Source organism: Eremomyces bilateralis (assembly GCF_010015585.1).
Source record: "Eremomyces bilateralis CBS 781.70 unplaced genomic scaffold P152scaffold_9, whole genome shotgun sequence".
Taxonomy (NCBI): Eukaryota; Fungi; Ascomycota; class Dothideomycetes; order Eremomycetales; family Eremomycetaceae; genus Eremomyces; species Eremomyces bilateralis.
In genome coordinates, this window is record NW_022985075.1 from 425,098 (window position 1) to 438,182 (window position 13,085).

At 55.6% G+C, this 13,085-nt stretch overlaps 4 protein-coding genes across 4 annotated transcripts; 3 read left to right on the top strand and 1 right to left on the bottom strand.

The window, feature by feature from the left end:
- Positions 1 to 1,822: 1,822 nt before the first annotated feature.
- P152DRAFT_396959 (uncharacterized protein) lies at positions 1,823 to 5,373 on the top strand (the record flags this gene model as incomplete). The annotated part of the gene is made up of 2 exons (XM_033676387.1): positions 1,823 to 2,061; positions 2,109 to 5,373. The coding sequence occupies 2 exons, from the start codon at positions 1,823 to 1,825 to the stop codon at positions 5,371 to 5,373; spliced, it is 3,504 nt and encodes a 1,167-aa protein (XP_033534223.1).
- Positions 5,374 to 6,373: 1,000 nt separating this feature from the next.
- On the bottom strand, positions 6,374 to 7,195 carry P152DRAFT_458418 (uncharacterized protein). Its single transcript, XM_033679457.1, has 3 exons — positions 7,097 to 7,195; positions 6,744 to 6,991; positions 6,374 to 6,627 (listed from the first exon to the last, which is right to left on the bottom strand). Exons 1-3 carry the CDS (start codon positions 7,171 to 7,173, stop codon positions 6,548 to 6,550), a joined length of 405 nt encoding a protein of 134 aa, XP_033534224.1. The 5' UTR covers positions 7,174 to 7,195; the 3' UTR covers positions 6,374 to 6,547.
- A 397-nt stretch (positions 7,196 to 7,592) lies between these two features.
- On the top strand, positions 7,593 to 8,970 carry P152DRAFT_458420 (uncharacterized protein). The gene has a single exon (XM_033679458.1). The coding sequence runs from the start codon at positions 8,049 to 8,051 to the stop codon at positions 8,619 to 8,621; it is 573 nt and encodes a 190-aa protein (XP_033534225.1). The 5' UTR covers positions 7,593 to 8,048; the 3' UTR covers positions 8,622 to 8,970.
- A 2,141-nt stretch (positions 8,971 to 11,111) lies between these two features.
- On the top strand, positions 11,112 to 12,851 carry P152DRAFT_343413 (uncharacterized protein). The gene is made up of 3 exons (XM_033675349.1): positions 11,112 to 11,498; positions 11,575 to 11,634; positions 11,692 to 12,851. The coding sequence occupies exons 1-3, from the start codon at positions 11,272 to 11,274 to the stop codon at positions 12,575 to 12,577; spliced, it is 1,173 nt and encodes a 390-aa protein (XP_033534226.1). The 5' UTR covers positions 11,112 to 11,271; the 3' UTR covers positions 12,578 to 12,851.
- Positions 12,852 to 13,085: the final 234 nt, after the last annotated feature.

The following is a 13,085-nucleotide window of genomic DNA, read 5'->3' on the forward strand; positions in this document are numbered from 1 at the left end:
AGTGAAGCGCCAGTGTTTGAGAGTAAATAGGGGGTGCATCATCCACGCCCAACGAGCTCGTAGCACCGGCACCACCCAGGCACGCATGAAAGCTGGGCGCCGACGGGTTTGTGTGACGAACCTCGACAAGCGCTGGCGAAGGGGGGCGTATGGACCAGTGGGTGATGGCGAATCTTGTCAACCAGGCCATTGGGTCAGGTACTGGATGACGGGGCAGACATGAGATATCGGAATGATGAGGGGGGTGGTTAAGTCGAGACGAGCGGAGATGGGACCTGGGATGCGCAACGTAGGTAATCTGGGCCTCAGCGATGGGGCGGAAGGGCGAAGAGGGTAGATTGAGGTCGCGGGCACTGCCCTACAAGGTGATCAGACGGGGAGATAAATATAGAGTAGGTCGTATATATCGAGGGTCTGGACGCGGAGTTACCTAGGCCTCGGTCGGGTCGAGGCAGTGGTGGGAAACGCCGAAGAGTTGCATGAGGGAAGTTGGTGGGTTTATAGCGGATAGATGCACGCCTTTGTCGTAGACAGATCCCATTGATGGTTAGGACTTGATGTCCCCTCGACACTGAATCAAATCGAAAAGAACTTGACACGGCGTGACGCTAGACGTCCTGGACGGCCCTGTCACACGACGTTTACGAATTCCTTCAGGGTGGATTGGGATTGCGATTGCTCGCTTTGAGAGTGAGACGGAAGTTCCTGAAAAGATCATAGACTACAGAAGCAGGGAGCGATCAAAAGATCAAGAGATCAAAAGATCCAGAGATCGAGAGACGGTCCACAGATACAGCCATACAGCACAGTTCATTGAAGCTGGACTAAGGACTTTCTATTGGAGTGTTCTGCGGATCTACCAAATACGGAGTGGACAGGATCCCCGTTGCAAAACTCGCCTTTACGCCTTTTAGCCTTTAACTTCACTACTGCACAGTTCACTTTCACTTGGACTGCTCTCTGGTGGACGACATTGACATCGACCAACTACTGCGCCATCCGTTCAACGCCAACGCTAACGCCAACGCCAACGTCTCCATCTCCATCTTCAACTCCAACTTCACCTTCATCACCATCATCCCTCTTCTCTCTCCATTCTCACACCCCATTCCCTCTCTCTCCTCCTCCACATCTTCATTTCCCTATACTTCTTCTCCTTTTTCTCTCTTCAGACTTCAACGCTCTACATCACCGAGGCGTCCTCCTCTGTCATTCCCACCACCTTTTCAGCTTCCATTTCTTCTCCAGCTCACCCCTTGCGATCCGTCGATTCCAAGATTCACTCGACTGCTCCCTGGTAGCTATCCGACCCATCTTCCGACCATCTCGTCGCCGCAGTCCGCCTGTACGCCATCGTTCCTGTCTCGTCTTCGACCAACGACATTCGGAGCAACGAGAACACTTCGTTTCGGCACATTGGCTGCATCCATCGCTTCGTCGTCACTCCTTTCCTGAGGCGCCCATTTCGGTTCATATCTCCCTTGCAGAACTGGTCTTCAAATAATCCGAGCCGATTGACGCGAGATTCCGGATCGTCGATTCTCGAGTTGATCACGTTGCATCGACCGAAAACAACCCTCGAACTCCGATCCGCAAGTTTTGACGCCCTGGCATCAACGGTCGGAAATTCGAATCCCTCGGTCCTCAATATTGCGCTTCATCGCTCGACCTGGGCATTTCCCCGCATTGCCGTTCACTCCTTTGGCCGGTTTCATTGCCATTTCCAACGTCCGTCGAGGGTCATTCCCCAGTGCGCTATTGGCGCGAGATACCACGCACCCAACGACGCCTGGCTTGAATAAGCCCGAATATATAATTCATAATGGGACCATCCACTCGACCTGAACACCACCTCAACCTCAACTACCTCCCTCAGCTGTCCTCCAACAAATCGCGCTCCGGCTCGTCCACCGCTTCGACATCGCCCATCGAGCCGCCCTCGGGAGGATCGCTGCGATTCCCCATCGGTTCTGGAAGCTCACTGGGATCCGTCCCAGCGCCGAACCGGCTGGGTTCCGGATCCCCATCTCACGAGTTCAGCGGCCGTCTTTTCCCTAAGCGGTAGGTTGTATCCACGCATTTCTGTGCCATCGACTAACCATCCCCAGCGCCCGCGAGATCCAGGCTCAAGAAGGTCTTAACCCCCAACCATGGGGTCCCCCGACCAGCGGAAACTCCACGCCCCTCCGTGAGACGATCCCCGAGTCGCCGAACGGGGAAAGCTTCCCCGATTTCAACCAACCCTTCGGCGCCGAAACCACTCCCATCGGGTCTGCACCCCAAGTAACAAAGCGAGGACGGGCGGGGACATTGCCATCACGAATCCCATCGGCCGGTAGCCTTTCGAACAGCTTCCTCTCTCAACCGAGCCTGCTTCCTCGCACGTCGCGACCCACCCCATCCACCAGCCCGTTCCAGCCCGGATCCAGCACCCCTTCCGAACCCCTCGGGTTTTCCGCCTCGATAAACCCCAATGCGGCCAAACTCGCCCAACTGTCGCGCCTCCGTGCGGAATCCATGCCGCAGCGTGGGCTAGGCAACCCCATCGGTTCGCTGTGGGCCCCGTCCCCCTTCTCTCAATGGGGCGGTGGCCAATCCCGACTGAGGGGCAGCACGCTCGCGAGCATCCGATCCTCCGATGGCCCGGCCTCTCCGCAATCCGCGTTTTCTCGAGACTCGCTTGCGGACACAGATGTCAAGACCCTCGACTATCTCGGACTGGTGGATACCCCTCAACAAAGCCGCGCGACGCTGGCTCCTTCCGATATTGAAATGCTGCTGGAGGGCCAGCGCAACCATATCGGTCTGGGCAGCATCGGAGACAAGAACGCCAATCGGTTCCGCTCTTATTCCGTGAACGCCAAAGAAAAATACGCGGACGAGGAAGAAATGGGGGCTTATACTCCTAGCTACGGCAGCGCCCTCAACACGCCCGATCCCAGCTCCGCTGCCGCGTTTGCAATCCACGAAGCCGTCCGCCAACACAATCTCGAAGTCCAAGCGTTCGCCAACTTCGCCAGTCAGAACCGTCCCCGTGCAAGGACCGCTGGCGTCCTAGATTCCCCGTCCTCACGGTTGATGCGCTCCTATATCCCCACTCCATCCCGACTCGACTCGAGCATGACGGCGGCCGAGCTGGATATCTCCGAACATTCGGAGTACGCGGGCCTGGCCGAGGCCGTGCAAGGACTCCAGCTCAACATGAAGCCGCTGGACATCCCCGGCGAGGAGCAACTCAGCGCGGAGAGCCCAACGCGCGCGCTGTGGCTGGGCAACATCCCGTCGTCCACCACGGTGTCGTCGTTGAACGTGATTTTCGGAAACTTCGGCACCATCGAGTCGGCGCGCGTCCTGACGCACAAGAACTGCGGGTTCGTCAATTTCGAGACGTTGGAGAACGCAGTCCGCGCGAAGTCGCAGCTGAACGGGAAGGAAATCTTCCCCGGTGCGGGCCCGATCCGGATCGGATATGCCAAAGCGCCGAGTACGTCGGGCACGCCTGGGAAGAATGGACTCTATCCTTCCCCGAGCCCAGATCCGTATGCGAAAGGCGAGGATTATGTTGCCGCTGACACGCTCGCTACTCAATCTTCTGGGGCTGGCGAGACGGTATCTGGCGCCCCCATCACGCCTGCGCTGGTTGACATCCGAGGCGACATTGTTAGCATCGTCAAGGACCTCGGTGCCAATGACGAGGAGCAAATGCGCGTTGCCGCGCTCGTCGAGCATGCGATCCAGAACGATCATTACGTGAGCGAGATCCCCCCGATCCCGGAACCGAGCCACAGCCGTGTCCACGACGCCCCGCGCCTGCGCGAGATCCGCAAGCGGATCGGCAACAACGCGTGCTCCCAGGTCGAGGTGGAAGAGATTGCGCTCGCCATGCTCCCGGAGATCGCGGAACTGGCCTCCGACTACCTGGGTAACACGGTGGTGCAGCGGCTCTTCGAGTTCTGCTCGGACAGCGTCAAGGAAGCGATGCTGCGCGAGATCGCGCCGCACCTCGCAGAGATCGGCGTGCACAAGAACGGCACCTGGGCGGCGCAGAAGATCATCGACGTGGCGCGTACATCCAACCTGATGGGCATGATCGTCGACTCGCTGCGGACTGCCAGCGTGGCGTTGTTCCTCGACCAGTTTGGGAACTATGTCATGCAGGGCTGCTTGCGTTATCAGACCCCACTGAATGACTTCATCTTCGAGGCGATGGTGAGCCGGCTGTGGGATCTAGCGCAAGGCCGGTACGGTGCGCGTGCGATGCGTGCCTGCTTGGAGAGCCACCATGCCAGCAAGGACCAGCAGCGGATGGTCGCGGCGGCCATCGCCGTTCATAGCGTGCAGCTGGCGACGAACGCGAACGGCGCGTTGCTGCTCACCTGGTTCTTGGACACCTGCACGTTCCCCCGTCGACGCACCGTCCTCGCTCCGCGCCTAGTCCCGCATCTCGTCCACCTCTGCACCCACAAGGTAGCCTATCTCACGGTCCTGAAACTCATCAACCAGCGGAACGAGCCCGACGCGCGCGACACGATCCTCCAAGCGCTGTTCTTCTCCCCCAACGACAAGGTCCTCGACGACATCCTCAGCGACCAGGCGTGCGGCGCCACCCTCATCTTCAAGGTCCTCACCACCCCGTTCTTCGACGAGAAGATCCGCGCCGACGTCGTCGCCAACGTGCGCAACGTCCTGCTGCGCATCAAGGCCCAGCCGCAACAGGGGTACAAGCGCCTCATGGACGAAGTCGGCCTGTCCACCCGCACGGGTGGCCCTGCTCGCGACGCCCCCCTCCGCGAGCCCGCCGAGCACACCCGCCCGGGATCCAACCATGGCGCGCACGTCAACCCGCACCCACCGGACACCCGATCCATGTACGCGCCGCCGAATGGGTACGCCCCCATGGGCCTCGAACGCACGGGCAGCATGGACTCCAACCAATTCGAAGCGACCTTCCCCCTCACCGTCAACACGATGAACGGACCAATGTACTCCAACGCCGCCAACCTCCCCCTCGCTGCCATGACCCCCCAGTCCGGCATGCCCTACCCCCCCGCCATGATGCCCAACATGTCCCACTCCCCCCGCCCAGGCCCCGGGGCGCCTTACTACCCCACCGTCGACCTCAACGGCTACCCCACGCCCACTACCCCCATGAATCCCCACCAGTTCCGCGGCCTGTCTGGCAGCCCCGCCGGGGCACCTGGGATGCCGATGGGGGGGAGCCCGATGCTACCGCAGACGGGATTCCCCCCGGGAGGGTATGGGGGGAATATGATAGGGAGCCCGGGGATGTATGCGGGGTATCAGATGCAGTATATGCCGGGGCAGCAGGCCCAGCAGGCGGGAGGTGCGAGGAGAGGACGGGTGAGTCGATGAATCCTATACTGTGAGTTGAGGATGGTGACTGACTGCTTCTCCAGCGCTAAGTGACGGCCTTTCCCGATAGCTACTTGCATGTTTCTGGCGCGCTCGTGTACCCGCCTCTCCGCGTGATGCATGTTGCATCCACCACTGGTCCCTGCAACAGGGTGGCGTTCTGTCTCGAACTTTCTCACCTTTCCTTTCTCACGCACCTCGCCATCGTATCGGTGCCCACGGCTGTTTCCCGCCTCCGATCGCGTGGTTCCCCGTTTCGCTACCCGCGCGGGCGCCGGTTGCTCGGGCGGCGTTGACGGACGGGGCCATGGCACGGGGGGTTTCTCCTTGTCGGATTGGGTGCTTTGGGTTTCTTCGGCGATACTACAAAAGGGATTGCAAAATTCATGAAATGGGCGGAGGGCGGTGGGTGGACGACTGTACCCTTCGTTTTTTTTGTTTTTTTCTACTTTCTCATGACGGCTCCCTCGCCATCGAGGGTGCCTTTTTCCGCAACGCATCGGGCACATGTGTCCACTAGTCCGCGGTTTTTACGAGACTCTCTCGCTCTTACGAATCCGTCCGCCCCCGCCGTGGTTTCCGGGCCGCTCGTCACTTTGTTTTGTCTTCATGTAACTTCTTCATTTCCATTCGCGACGACGACCGAACCCAATTCCATCATGGACATAACGACTTTGATCTGATGCAATGGGAGAGAGATTCCGGAACCGGTGTTGGGTTGGGATGGCGTGAGGGCTCTCAATTCATTGTGGTTTTTTGATTTCTCTCCTTCCGTAGCAAATCAAAAAAGTACGAACGATTGCACGCTGCGTGAGTGAGTGACCTGCCAAGCCGTGGACCAGATCACTCGTCAACCAAATAGTGGGACAATCGTAACAGACAAAACAAGGTATTCGAATGCGTGTAATCAATATATTTTGATCCCGATACCAGGAGAAGAGCACCGAGTTGAACTAGCCCCGACTCCAGTATGTCCAGATGCAACTACGATACACCTATCCCCACCGCCATCGCCCCGGTGAATGAACCTTTTCATCGGTCATGACCGTATCAGAGGTAGAGAAAACCGCCTGATATCGTGTGTGCTTGGATGATCCATTCTGCGCCAACCCTGTGACCGCAGACCACCACCACTGCAGCCACCGTCCCCATCCCCGTGCTAGAAGCGATGCGCCTATTTGTCCTTCTTCTTGGTGGCGCCCTTCGTCTTCGCCGTGCCGCGGAACTCCTTGGATCGGTTCTTTCGTTGTTTGCCTGTGTAACGACAGTGTCAGTCATTGCTTCCTCTCAATCAAACCCATTGGCTCCCATCGAAATTCCACCCTATCGTGGCTCAATGGCGAAAAGGAAAATAACAATCCAAAACGTACGCTGCTGCCTGCTCGCGCGCTCGCGCTTGGTAGCCATGCCGAACCGGACGAGCCGATACTGCGGCTCGAACTTCTTCATCGAGTCGTTGCTGTCGTAGATGAGGGCGAAGCCAGTGCTCTTGCCGCCGCCGAATTGCGTCTTGAAGCCGAAGACGGAGATCTGGTCCTTGCCGGCCTTGTACAGCTCGGACAGCTTGTCGCGGAGCTCATCCTTGGAAACGTTCGCGCGGTTGGGGTGGAGGACGTCGCTGGGTGAAAATGGCACGGGTTAGTTGGACGATCACAGGATGGTGGACTGGGGTTGGAGGGGATTTCGGAAGGGGGATTCGGTGGGATAGAGGGAGAAGACGTACACGACCATCTGTCGTCGCCCCAGGAGCGGGTTGCGGATGAATTTCCGGGTGCGGAGGGTGACTTGTGAGTCGGCCATCGTGATGATCGTGGATGATGCCTTCAAAGGTTTTCGCTCGTTAGCCCGTGCCCTCCCATCAATTGTCCATTTATCTGGACGCGCAAGGAAGCATACCCGAATCTAAAAAGTCAGTAAAGGAGATTACGGTCGGTGCGCGAGGATGGCAGTGAAGTCGAGAGAATGGAGGAGTGTCGTGAAACTCGTGATGGCAGATGTGGAGGGTCTTGGGGGAGAGAGTTCGGTTGTGCGCTTAGTCACGCGAATTTTGCTGTGAGTGGTGCGAAGATTCGTGTGCTCGCTTCTGATTGGCTTAGTGTTGCAGCGTTGGCTGTGGCGTTCAATGCAGGGGTCAAGCCACACGAAGCGGGCCGAACAGACCTGACAGAGTCACCTTCAATTGATGTGGTGGCACGAGTGGGAAGGTTTGCTTCTGTTCAGATATATTCACCTGGAAGCGAAGCATAACATTTAAATTCAATCCGTTTCAATCAGTGGCGCCTGCGTATCCGATGAAATCGATCTACAGCTTCCTTTCCGGGTGCCACGAACCGCCAGGATGATGGCTGGAGACTTGGAACTGCTTCGCCGACAGTATCTCCAGCGAGTTCCGCTGTCCAGTCTTTCGTGGCCGTCAGAAGAGTTATTGAAAAAGATCGATGTACAGGAATGGCTGCATGCGAGCTGTTTCGATAACCAGAATATCACATTTTTGCCACAGGAGCCATACAGACTGCTCGTTTTGAAGAAGTTGATTGCTAGCATTGAAGCGGCTATGGATGACCCGGACGAGGATGTATGCCTTTCTCTCTCTTAGAATCACTTTCATCTCTATGATTTTTTCCAATCGCTCCTTCAATGCTGAAGGAGGTGTCTAGGAACTATCCGAGTCTCTCATGTCCTCGCTTGTCTCCCTTGTTTCTTCTCCTCCACCTCTCGAGTCTACAGCTGCACAGCAACCGTCTTATGTCACCTATCACTTTCCCGTGCCGTGTTCCTCGGGATCGGCGGCCAAAACCAGCATGTCACCATCATGGGGTGCCGTCACGACGCTCGAGTCGCGCCATATTCTCTCATCCTCTGGCACCACAGGGCTGCGAACCTGGGAAGCGGCTCTTCATCTTGGCGCGTATTTATCATCGAACGGGCAAGAGTCGGGGAAGCTCTGGGTCCGTGGCAAGCATGTCCTAGAACTCGGAGCGGGCACCGGGCTGCTGTCCATCCTGTGCGCCAAGCATTTGGCCACGAGGACCGTGACTGCGACGGATGGGGATGAGCGAGTATTAGAAACGTTGGAGAACAATGCGTTTCTCAATATGCCGGAATCGGACACGATCAAATCATTCCCATTTAGATGGGGACGGTCACTGGTCGGTACTCTACTAGAGAAGCGGATTATGGCAGATGACCCAGTCGATCTCGTCATCGGGGCGGACATTGTGGGTTTCCGAACAATTTGCTTTGGGTAGGGCTCATGCGATGTAGACGTATGACGATGCAATCATCACTCCTTTAGTCAACGGCTTCCGCGAGCTGACTCGCCTCCGACCGACAGTGGAATTCCTAGTTGCTGCGTCGGTTCGAAACAAACGAACGTTGGAGAAGTTCGTGGCGCGATGCGGTAGGTACTCCCCGTCACCGCGGAAGTATTTCGCTCGCATTTTGTCTATGTCCATTGACTTTGGTATTCTGGCGTAGAACAAGGGGGTTACCAGTTGACCGACGTCCCATACACTCCGGAGCCTGAGCATCTGCAACAAGGTCCATTCTATTCAACGACTGCTCCCTTCCGAATCATCCACATCACCAGAGCCTCGGTAATCGCGTACTAAGCGAATAGGGGCGGGGCGTATTGCTCCAGGCCATTAGATCGGAGCAATTGATTCCCTTATTATCAGATGTAGCCCATCTACATTGTGAAGGGGATTCTTGAAGCAGTCCAGGCTCCCACATCCAACTATGCTATGAGAAACCTGGTAACGAGCAACCCCGCTCCGTCGTGAAGGTTTCAAGGAACTACGGGTTCATATCTGATAGCCATCAGATTTCGTTCGCCCCGTATGACATTAAAAAAATGCCTCTGTTCATCGGGGATATTTTTATGGGAATAGATTGCGCAACGCTCAAGGCGGACCTAGCATATGATCCTGGTGTACGATTGAGAGATATAATGATCGATGTAGATTTGTTCAGGGATAAAATCCGGGCAATTGGGTTCACCGAGCTAGGTGTGGTTGCAAACGTTTGAGAACAAACTGCGCCATTTCAATCCGTAGGCTACTAAATATATCGGTAGCTAATTTCAGGCTGGGATTGCGTACTGTTGCAAATTTCCGTACCCTGATGGCACAGCTGCGGGATTTCTGTCCAAGCATTCCAAACAAGCTGGAGAGGAGGTTTCGTCCACATCGCAACCAGTATAATCAAATCGGGCGTCGTTAGATTCATTTATTGGCCAGCAATGGACTCATATGTTGAGCTTATATGCATGGTAGTTGGGAAGGTAGTTCAATAATTGACAAATGACAACCAAGGGCACAAAATCTTCTCTGTTCCCCAAGCTGACGCTAACACGTTTCTGCCCGTTCTAGGTTGATTTGTTCTAGAACCGTTGTACCTTGGTGGGCCATTCAACAAAACTTTCACCGGGTGTTGTCATGGTGGAACCCCTGGGCCTGATGAGTGGTTTATTGCTGGATATGTTGCCCGTCTCGTAATCAGAACCCCAAATGACGCGCGTGCGGCTTTGATTGGGTCGATGGTCGACCTTCCACCGCATGAGGTGGTGAGTTGGAAGACTGGAGAAGTCTGAGGGATTTCCCACCTTATGCCATGTGGCTGACTGGCTGGTCCGTGAAAGGGCATTTGACGTGCTTACAGGCCTTCATCACGATTAGGGGACAGATATATCTAGCTTTTGAGGATACCGATGAGTTATAATAATGAATCATCCTGACCGCGCATCTTCTCCTGTTTCCTTCCTTTGGTTACAGCTCCAAAGCATTCTTTCGAGTCATCACCTATCCTCAGCCCCCAGTTAAGCCTAGCAATAGCCTGGCATATATATACTTCCATTAAGTCCTATACCTTCCTACAGTACCCTATCGACATATTACCAGGTTCTTTCTTGTTGAGCATTCGTGCAACATCGATATCAACCAATACCACCCATTGTCCGCTCTTCATTCGCTCGACCCTTTATCAATCCATCCTGGTTCATCGGCGCCCCCCACCACCACCAGATCGGCTGTCATCAGGGCACACACCTTCTGCTATCAGTCCGCGTGTGACTCCGATTCAGGAACGCGTCAAGATATCAGACCAAAGACCGTAAATTTAGAATCGAAGGGAATTGCTGCTACGACGTTGATTAAGCACAAAGGCCATTTATTACCCCTCTCAAAGACTCGATCTGAATCCCCTGGCTAAACCCGATTCGGCGAGCAACTCAGGGCTGGAACTTGGAACTTGGAAGAGACGCGGGGCAATTGGCGCAATTGGACTCTGTCCTCCGCAATCTGATAAGCTCGGTCGAGTGAGCAACGTCAACTGCATCCCCAGCTGCAGAGTGAACACCCCTCCTGATCAAGCCATCAATCTCCGTGTCCGTTACCTTATCGGCCGCCACATTCGCTCCAGGAATCCCTATCAGTCTCGAGATATCGTACCGACAGGTGCTTACCTTGCATTCCCACTTCTGAAAAGGGATCCCCTCCCTCATCGAGTCATCGCCCATCAAAGACTCCTTCCTGCTACCGACCGCTCTTTTGCACGACCACCGACGTCGTACCCCCGCCATTCGCTATCATCTCGAAGCCGTTTCTTTGACGGAACTACGGATACGGCTTCCCTGATTCCTCATTCGCACCGCTTCGATAGCGCCGTCGCCACTGCATATCTCCGAAACCGCTCCACCCATCCCGGGCTACGACATACGCATGGTTCTAGACAATCGTACGGAGCCTCGAATCGACCATCCGTCGTGAGACAATCGCGGTGAAGACGCAGTGGACTGCATGTACGCCGAATCCGTCCGTGCCTTCTTGTTTGCGTCGATCATACGGACCTTTATCATACATTCGCGATCTGTAAGCGAGTACCCGAGATTTGGTAGGCAGCATGACTTCCACCCACCGCTCTTCGTCAAATAAAAGGCCTCCCTATCCCCTGACGGCATCTACGACCCCTGGTGCGACTGCCCTGCCGAAGCACTCGCGAGTTTCATCGCATCTGAAGCAGAGAGGTGCACAGTCGGGGAGGAAACCCAAGGCGTCACGGAAGCAAGAACAGTCCGAACCTGACGACGACGACGACGACGAAATGGTGATGAGTTTTCTGAATTTTTGGTATGTTCCTTACTACATACCGAATTATTATGAAACCATCGGAAAAGTGTTCGTTGCTAACGAGATGGGCGTGTAGTGCAATATGCGGAAATCAGATCGTCCATCCTGACCACAGCTATCTGTACTGCTCAGAAAAGTTAGTCGCATTTAATCAACCGCCGTGGAATCCATGCTAATACAATTGCGAATCCAGGTGCCGAAAACAGGACTGCAACTCGACATGGATGTCGTACGTTCACCAGTCCCCCCCAGCCTCGCCTTTTTCTACCACCGAATTCGAGGATATGGCTCCAGTCCGTGACATCGTCCCTCAGCGGTCACCTCGCGCTCCTGGGTTGGTTTCCCGCGTCTCCGAGACATCGATCTCATCCGATGAACAAGAGCAGTCGCATGAACAAGAACGCAAGAGCCGGTCTCCAAGAAAATCCGTCTCCCGTCAGGACTCGGAAGCAGCGCGATATCTCCGGCAGTTCCAATCATCCAGTTCAATAGCTAGACCTCAGCCCAATCGCTCAACCACGTCCGCATCTCTGACGCCATCCCTCTCCGACTCTCCTTCTTCGACCCCCGGAACCAATGTGGCCTTCTCCTTCCCCTACCAGACAACATCAGCCTTTAGCCCCTCCGCTCGGCCGCTACCCCCGCGCGTGAACCCCCTCTTATCCCCGCATACACCCAGCTATCCACGATCTGACCTCCTCGTGCAACCCTCTCTCTCCCTCACCTCCTCCACCGCACCCGCTCTCACCACCCGCCACTCCGCCTCCGCCGCTTCGAAATCCTACTCATCGACTACCACGATTACACCTGGTCGACCCCCTTCCCAAACCCCCCCATCCCGCTCGGTTTCCCACGCGCTGCTCCCAAGCCTCAAGACCGCACCGCTCACGAGCACGACAACCGGGATCGACGACGACGCAGAGATCTTCTATCAGCGGGTACCGCTGCGAACGGGGAGAAATGAGGCCTCGGCGGGTGCGGGGAGCTTGAAGCAGCTGTTTAGCTTCCAGCAGATGCAGGCGGGGCCGACGCCGGTCGGTGGCACCTCGTCTCCTACGAAGAGGGGGATTTATGATTGAGGACAGGGAGATTTTTGACGAGTTTCCCCTGCAGCCAGGAATAGTGAGAGGGGAAAATTAGATGGCAGTGGTAATATTATTTACGCTTCTATTTGTCGGATTGCTTGTTGTTGGAGAGAATATCGTCCGGGACGAAGGCTCATGTGGATAAAAGTTATGATTGGCGGGATATATTTAGGTCACAGGATAATCCAATTAGATGCGACGGCCTCGCGGCCCCATACGCTTTATATAAGCACATTGCTCATCTGATGCTGCGCCTGAAGCAATTGAATGAAATCGTTGCGATCATCTCGACGTGCCTGAGTTCTCCATCATTAGTTCTAGTCCTGCCTTTTTGAACGCTCCATCGCGGAGTCGCCATGGGCTCCACTACCACCAAATCAATCACCGGTCAATGATGGCGCATGTGTGGGGTAACTGCCCTTAATTGATTTTAGTCACATGAAAGGGGAAGGGAAAGCAGAGAATGAATCGCACTTTTATGTATCACGTTGATACGGCCGGT

Coding starts and splice junctions, on each gene's coding strand:
- P152DRAFT_458420 (XM_033679458.1), top strand. CDS start 8,049: ATGTCCTCGCTTGTCTCCCTTGTTTCTTCTCCTCCACCTCTCGAGTCT.
- P152DRAFT_458418 (XM_033679457.1), bottom strand. CDS start 7,173: ATGGCCGACTCACAAGTCACCCTCCGCACCCGGAAATTCATCCGCAAC. Junction 6,992..7,096: donor GGGCGACGACAGATGGTCGT/GTACGTCTTCTC, acceptor ATTTTCACCCAG/CGACGTCCTCCACCCCAACC. Junction 6,628..6,743: donor GCGCGCGAGCAGGCAGCAGC/GTACGTTTTGGA, acceptor GTCGTTACACAG/GCAAACAACGAAAGAACCGA.
- P152DRAFT_343413 (XM_033675349.1), top strand. CDS start 11,272: ATGACTTCCACCCACCGCTCTTCGTCAAATAAAAGGCCTCCCTATCCC. Junction 11,499..11,574: donor ATGAGTTTTCTGAATTTTTG/GTATGTTCCTTA, acceptor ATGGGCGTGTAG/TGCAATATGCGGAAATCAGA. Junction 11,635..11,691: donor TATCTGTACTGCTCAGAAAA/GTTAGTCGCATT, acceptor TTGCGAATCCAG/GTGCCGAAAACAGGACTGCA.